The 8,241-nt window shown below is 38.5% G+C and overlaps 1 protein-coding gene across 6 annotated transcripts in view; it reads right to left on the bottom strand.

The window, feature by feature from the left end:
* Positions 1–8,241, bottom strand: part of ZEB2 (zinc finger E-box binding homeobox 2) — a 132,373-nt gene that overhangs the window by 7,509 nt on the left and 116,623 nt on the right. For all 6 annotated transcript variants that reach the window (XM_027131759.1, XM_027131774.1, XM_027131764.1 and 3 more), the window contains 2 exons: positions 5,879–7,851; positions 4,317–4,497 (listed from right to left, as the gene is read on the bottom strand). In XM_027131759.1, the coding sequence (XP_026987560.1) occupies positions 4,317–4,497; positions 5,879–7,851 (2,154 nt within the window). The remainder of the gene's footprint in view (positions 1–4,316; positions 4,498–5,878; positions 7,852–8,241) is intronic.

The following is an 8,241-nucleotide window of genomic DNA, read 5'->3' as shown; positions in this document are numbered from 1 at the left end:
TGGGCATAAGGAGGAAAGGAGGCAATGTAGGTAAAGTGTTTAGCACAAGGATTGCACATAGTAAGCACTCGATGAATGTTTCATATTTTTATTTGTATTTATGAATACATGTTCAATAATTTCCCAAGTCGTAAGCAAGATGCATGTATCAGGAGCAGAGTACATGGATGAAATGAATCTGAGTGGAGAGAAGAGAAATTGCAGATAAAAACTTTCCTGGTTCTTTAGTTGCTACAGCACAAGTGGGCAGAACTGTCCTACCACCTCCCTAAATGTCTCAGCAGCTCAAGAGCACAAAAATGTCTATCAGTTAGGTAACTAACTACATGGATCAGTGTGTGAACAGCTTTGAATGAACTTCACAGCTGATGTGGCTTTCTCTTTTCCAAAGGAACAAAACACAGAGCAGCATCCCGAGAGAGAAGGAGCATTCTCAAGGACAAGTTCAAGGCCTGTTAGAAATGCCTGGGGGATGCCCACTGACCTGCAGTCTAAGATACAGATATTTGATGGCTACCGGCAAGTGATTTTCAGGGAATTCCTTTGATAATAAATAATATGCTTATATTGAAATACATTAATTCTACACTATGAACTGACAACCTAAAAGAATAAAATGTTCAGCTATTAAGCCATACAAAGGACAGAACTGGGAAGCAGGAGTGTTGACCTATGCCTTGCACTAAATATTCTACTCATCTCCAGAAATTTCACTGGTAAGCATTTAATAAATTCAATTTAAATAGGAACTTACTTCGTCATTTATCTCTTTTTAACTTGTTTGATCGGTTTACCTGATTCAAATCAAGATGTCCTGGAATTAAATTTCCACATGAACAAGATTCAGAAAAAAACATCCAAACTGATACTGAGTGAGTCAAAACTTTTTCAGGGTAAGATTTTTTCTCTAATATCAAGATTCATGATTCACCTGACAGCTAGAATGATAACTGAAGTTAATAAATGAAAGGTTTGCGGTATGAAAAATATTACCATGTAACTGAGAAACAAAATTGGCTGGTAATTTATTTGAAACTCTGACTTCACTCAAAAGTAGAAACATTTTTATTACTTTTCTCAATAAAGTGGGTTTAAGAGCACCTACTGCAATGTCTCAATAGAGAAAGTACTCAATAAATGTCAGATTTAAATTTTAGTGGAATATAAGTGAGTGCTTTACAGTGCCTAACAGGAGTTTCAGATTGTTCATTTCACAGTCCTTGTTTGTGACAATTAATCCTATTGAAATCAACATTTATGTAGTGTTTCCTTCCTCTGTCCCAGTCCCGATTCCCAGGAAAAGCAAGCAATCAATGAGCTATTGGTAAGGAGAATTAAGCATTATATCTTTGGTGTCTGCCTAGGAAATAAATTAAACAGACCGAGGTAAAAGAGCACAGGATCTCGAGAATAAGTAGCTCATAATTTCCTGCATAATTTAAACTATTCTATATGTTAAATTGTAGACAGATGTAACAAACACACTTTATCAATGACACATTCGTAATCAACACATAATCAAATGACCATTCAACTTCATTTCCCAACCTTAGAATCAATCAACCCAAAGATTGTTCTCACTTATAATTTTCATATTAACACATTCTCAAAGTATTACTAGTGCTTAATATAAACAAATAAAAGGCTTGTGGGGCCCAATTAGGGAAGGAAAATGAACTAAATTTCCACATATATCGTACTGATAGAAAATTCATGAAGAACTTCACTTTGATGGAACCTAATAACTGACAGTAGTAATGTCATGAGATATTTGGTCAGGAGACCAAAAAGTTAACACACTGGAAACTTGACAAGCTGGGAAGCCAACAGGAGGATAATTAATCACATGTTTAGAGAAACCATTGGATGGTTAGCATCTTGTTGCTAGGCAACGTTTCTAGGCAGCTGATCTCACATCTTAAAGGACCAGAATATTTTATCTTTTTTTAGTATAGTATATTTTTCAAATTGATTATGCATATTTGCATTTGTCAACTTTGGGGTCTCTTAACTATCTATACACCTTGAAGTTTATGGACTAATTTATAAGAAATAAAGATACTGACTGGATGTCAATATGTATGACAGCCCTCACTAAAATAAAAGTTTTACACTCACCATGTAGTAAACGGTAGAGTTTGCATATGGTCATATAATAAAAACCAATCAGAGAGGGAAAGATGCCTTCAGTGATGTGCCTATTGTAGTTGAATAATGAATACAAAATATATTTGAGGTTGATTAAGATATTAAAGTAAATTTAGGTATGAAAATATCTTTAATCTATAATACAAAAATAGGACTTGGTACTAAAGAAAACATCTATTGATATCTATCATAAAAGGCAAATGTCAGGGACTTCCCTGGTGGCGCAGTAGTTAAGAATCCACCTGCCAACTCAGGAGACGCGGGTTCGAGCCCTGGTCCGGGAGGATCCCACATGCCACGGAGCAACTGAGCGCGTGCACCACAACTACTGAGCCTGCGCTTTGGAGCCCGCGAGCCACAACTACTGAAGCCTGCGTGCCTAGAGCCCGTGCTCCGCGACAGGAGAAGCCACCGCAATGAGAAGCCCGCGCACCGCAACGAAGAGCAGCCCCAGCTCGCCGCAACCAGAGAAAGCCTGCGCGCAGCAACAAAGACCCAACGCAGCCAAAAATAAAAACAAATTAAAAAAAAAGACAAATGTAAGAAAATTGTGATGTTTCAAACATTGAATTTTACAAGTGTAAAAACTATTGGGATTTGCTATTCAAATTAGGTTGCTTTAAAAGTATCATTAGTTGAACTTTTGAAATCATAGCAATTAGTATCAGACAACTGAAGAAAAAGAAAACTGGGTTGGTTGGAATAAGAGCGCTGTTATTAATCAACCTTGTTCTTTTTACAAATACCCTCAACACTTAACGTTGTAGGACTCACCCAACTTTCCCTGACCCTCAGGTGATTGTGGTCACTTGTACTGCCTCCCTCACATGCCCAGTGAGGAATAAGGGAGAGTGATCAGTACAAAGGCTTCCCAAGGATGGTTTTCAGTCACTAAAAAGGGTGCTACGTATTTAGACAAACTGTGACAGGAGGTATTCACATTCCCTTTTCTTCTTTTTTCTTGTTCTTTTTTGCCTCTTCATTACTTTTTCCCAAAGAGCATTAATGTTAGGTTAATTTTTTCCTCTATATTAAAAACATTTTTTCAAGGCTCATTTTATTTTATTTTTTGGCTGTGCTGCGAGGTATGTGGAATCCTAGTGCCCTGACCGGGGATCGAACCCGCGCCCCTGCATTGGAAGGGCGGAGTCTTAATCACTGGACCGCCAGGGAAGTCCCTATATTAAAATGTTTGATACTAGACATCTTGGTTAAAATGAGAATTTTCCTATAATTTCCGCCCATCAGTATTTTGGTTGCGATCCTACATTCTTTCTTTTCCCACTTAGGGCCAGTACAGCATGCCAAATTTCTACTGGAGAAAAGCTGGAGATGGGTTAAGAACAGGGATGAAGCCGAGTTACTCTGTGGTTAAGGGTGGAAGGAGGGGGAGGGAGGGAACACAGGCGTAGCTCCAGCACGCAGTTGCAGATCAGATCTTGGATTGTGGGAACTAATATTGCTTCACCTTATGGCACTTCAGCTTTCTTTTGAAAAATTAACTCATTACTTCTCTCCTTATGGGGAAGAGTCAGGCTGCTATCTTGTCAACGCTTCCTAATGAGGAATGCACGAATTGGAAAGAAACTATTTAAATTTAGAAAGTTGTATTTTAGTCTTCCAAATATTAGTAATTTCAGTAGCTCATTTGGCCTATTATCCACTTTATGTCTTTTCTTTCACAGTCCTAACGCTTTTAGTTTATTCAAAACATGGCCAACTTATGAAAATCAAACAGAATCACCCCCAAATCGTGGCTTCCTTGATGTTTCGATGATGAAACGAATACAGCATTGACTGAATTTTTTATTGTTAAATTTTTCCATATACAGGTTCATCACAGCTTAAGAATTTGAAGATATTTTCAATAGCTGGCTTGTGTCATGTCATTTCACTGCCCTGGTCATTTAAATATATCTTTGACATGATTTGTGAATTTGGTGTAAGACTAACTCAAAAAATATAAGACAAGCACACTGATAAACACATGAATGATCCAATAAACAGGCAAAGAAAAAGTCCCACTGAGCTAGGCAAAAGCATTATTTCTTCCTTGTTGAAGGTATCAGCATATGCTACATCTTATGTTGCACAAGTGTACTCATTAAATATTATGAAATGTACAGCAGGCCGGGAAGCTCTAACTAGCTAGTCAAAGTCACTCATACCTGTGTGTTCATATTTATGTCGCAGAAGGGAACTGCTTTTCTGGAATGTCTTGTCACATAAGTCACATGCATACATGCCACTCTCTGTCTTCTTGATCTTCTTTCGAGACAGACAGGAGTCGGAGTCTGTCATGTCATCTAGGCCTGACATGTAGTCTTGTGCTCCATCAAGCAATTCTCCCTGTGATATAATCACATAGTTCAACACAGTTGCTTCTCTTTGTGTTTGTACCAAACAACTTCGCATCGGCTGACATTTGGAGAACCTCAGAGGTGCTCGCGACGGATCGATCTAGTTTTTAAAAACTATTACTTTCCACAAACAATATATGAGGTTTCACATTTCAACAAAAATATAAACCTTCTCTGCCCTAGGTGGTAGAGCTTGCTGTTTTTCAGGGATAGAAAATGGTCAACTCTGAAGGTGAGAAAAACATAAACTCCCCCAAATTCCTGAATTCTCTTCCTATCAGGAAATACCTGTGAGTGAGAATTAAACATCAGAATTTGTGTATTTTCCAGGGTGCTTAACTTTAGGAATGATCCATAGCTGCGGAAACCCCATTTTAATTGAATTTTATATTTAGGTACAAAATGTTATTATTATGCAATCTATTTAAATGTATGTCTACCAACTAAAGGCCTCAAGCTATATTTTTATATTTAATTTTCTAATTTGAAATAGGGAATATTAATAACACTTTTTTATCAATGTTCTATCTATGTTAAAACAGCCTTCAGCGCTGAGCAATAATGAATGTGGATCAGTAAATTATTAAATTTCTTGATATTTATTTTGTCTTGATCCAAAGGCGTGCAAACTTGCATGATAACATACATTTCCATTTGCTAGCCCACAGTTCGGTTTTCTTAGACTACGTTTGCACTAATTAATACTAGAGAAGATTAAATAGGCTTAAATACATTTACAAAGAGGGCAGATGTACTGTAAATTGGAATACCGGAACAGCTGTTACAGAGGTGCCCTGCTACTTTCACTCCTATTTTGCAAACAGGGATTATACTCCATGATGTTAGAACATACCTGCTTTTGTATTTGAAAAACCATAAATTATTTACTAGCTTGAAACCTACAAAGGAAATCGTGTGGAATGTACAAAATATTTTTAAAATGCTCTTCCAAATAAACTATAAAATGAAGCGAACATCAAATTTATACATGCATTATTGCAAGTTGTGAGCGTCTCTAGAAGTATGTGACTGTCATAAATGTTACCTTTTAGCATCTATGTAAATGCTACCAAATATTCATATCAATGTATAATTCTGAAAGCAGATGGATCAATCCAAATAAATCTCAAAAATAAATATTAAGTTCTTTATCTTTCTTAAGGCAAACGTGCTTACGTAGCACAGTGTTCCACTGTTTCTCCGTTTATTTGTGTAGCTCACTCAGTTTTAGATTCAAGTTCAAACCCACTCTTCTATTTCTGCTGAGAATACAGCACTAGATTTTTTTCACTAAGATGTTTTTCCTACATACACATAAACGATATAATTTTCACCTCCTCTCTTTGAAGCAAAAAGATATGTCTCATTACCTGGAATCCTGGTTTTCGCTGGTACTTTCTCCTTTGCTGCATATCAGCAAAAGTAGCTGCTCCAGTTGGGTAAGTATAGGCCATATGTGGTAGAAAGCTCATCTGATCCAGTCCTGGGTATGGTCGTAGCCCAGGGATACTAGTCTGGACTGGTGGCATGAAAGTGGCAGGAGGAAATGCACTTTGTGGAGGAAGAGCTGTGTATAGAGGTTTGGCACTAAATGGGTTCATGCCGAACACTGGGTTAGCGCTTTTGTTGTCCAGATTATTTGAATTTGAAAACTCCTTCTTGATAAACGTCAAGTTCAGAGGCTCATCTGAGTTTTCAGATGACGAAGAAACACTGTTATGGTCTAAATTTATGCTGCCAACTTTTGTTTTGTTCTTTGTGGCTATAATACTTTTGGGTTCTTTCATCTGTTTTGGTAATGACAAGTCCAAAGGCTCAGCCTGGAGCTCCTCAGAAGAGAAGCTGTTTGGAGTGTAAGAACTACTGTGGGAGTTTTTAGAAGATGTGGAGGAAAGATTTAAGGGAGAAGGAGTATTACTCCTGGAGTGGTCCAATTTTTCAACTGGTTTAATGTTGGTGAAATGGGAAGGTTTTGTTAGCCTGAGAGGAGGATCGCAATTCGTAACACTGTTGTGGAGTTCTGCTATAGACGGCGACGTGATGGAGTCCATAGGTTTTACGGGAGACCTGGGTAATAAAGAGTCTTTTGTGGGAGGATTACTGTTGGGGGCTAACGGCTTGGAGTTCCTTTCCAGTGATGGTGACCTGGAATTTGAGTACTGGTAGACTTTTCGTTGCTCAAACCATTCCTTCACAAATTCCTGAGGAAGGCCCACAGCAATAGAAATTTTCAGCAGTTCATCAGAGTTGGGCTCCATGTTCATAGCATAATATGCTTTAAGTACAGACATGTGGTCCTTGTACGGGTTAATGGGGCTTGTCATTCCTTTCTCAGAAAGTACAGATGACAAGAGGAGGGCTTTATTATCAACAAAAACTCCGGCTTTGTTGGGGACTATGTTTTCATGGGGTTGTAGGACTGCCTTGATCTCTTCATTCATCTTACAAAGGTAACGTTCATGCTGATGCAAAGGAATGGGGCCAGGAAAACTTTCTTTACAGAACTGGCAGGAGAATGGAGTGGATATGTTGTGGTTCTCAATCATTTTGTCATCAGTGACCAAATCTATTAAAGTACGTAGCTTCTCTTTCTTTATGTTACTGATCTGTCTCCTTGAGTCAGTAGTCAAGCTCTGGAGGCAAGCTTTGGCTTCATTGACTTTTTCTAACGTGTAGTCGATAATACTTTTAGTGGCACCATTATGACTCACTACTGGAAGACCTACGGGTGGAATATTAGGAGAAGTAACTCCTTGTTCCTCAGGTTGAGAGCATGGATCCTTCATGTGATAACCTTTCAACTTGGAAATTTCTTCAGCCTTGCAGTCCATTTTTTGCCTGGAAACTGTGTTGTCCACAATCTGTAGAACCTTTTGTACCTCGCTTAAATTACTATTCATTGTGTGAAATCCAAGTAGAGGGGCTTCCATCCCTACACCTAAGTGCTGCATCGGGCTCTGAGCAGACGGATGAACTCCTAAAGGGCTGGTGGCTCCAAGGGCACCATTCATAAAGGGACTCGTGCCACTAAACCCGTGTGTGGCCATAAGAACTTTATTATAGTCATTGAAGTCTAGTGGTTCTGTTTTAATTTTAAGTAAGCCTGTTGGTTCAGACATACTAAGTGGTTTTCCATTCTCCAATTTGTTTCTTAACTGGGTAATGGCTGAATTAGTAGGAGAAGAAGAAACAGAATTAGGGGAAGAACCCGTCTTGATATTGTTTCTCATCCGGCCATTTACAGAGATTAAGCCAATACATTTCTTGCTGCTGATGTGTGAACTGTAGGAACCAGAGTGGGAGAAACGTTTCTTGCAGTTGGGGCACTCGTACGGTTTTTCACCTAAAATGACAATTAAAATTGACGTTACATTTTTTTGATTGGGTAACGACTGCAGTTGTCTACCAAGGCAAGAATCTGCGCAACCAAAGGAAAGGAACACAATGGGGCACCTCTACGTTCTTGGTGGTTAGATTAGAATTATGTGGCTATCACTGTTTCAGGGCTTTATCTACCCTGGAAGGACATAATTCAAGATGTTAGCAGTGGAAGGTGAGGGCTATCTGTGCCTTTTTCAGCCAAGATCCCAAATCTGGTCTTGCCATCGGCGGCCTCCTATTTAAACAGAGTGTCAGATTAATGTGTGGTCAATAGCACGATAAAGATGTCACAGTATTCAAAGGGAAGTGTAGCCATGGCTTTAATCAACTCTGTGAAGATTCCATTGACTCT

This window comes from Aethalodelphis obliquidens, unplaced genomic scaffold (assembly GCF_003676395.1).
Source record: "Aethalodelphis obliquidens isolate GAN/ISIS:26980383/991018 unplaced genomic scaffold, ASM367639v1 scaffold2, whole genome shotgun sequence".
NCBI classification, from domain to species: Eukaryota; Metazoa; Chordata; class Mammalia; order Artiodactyla; family Delphinidae; genus Aethalodelphis; species Aethalodelphis obliquidens.
This window is presented reverse-complemented; position numbering and strand designations above follow the sequence as displayed.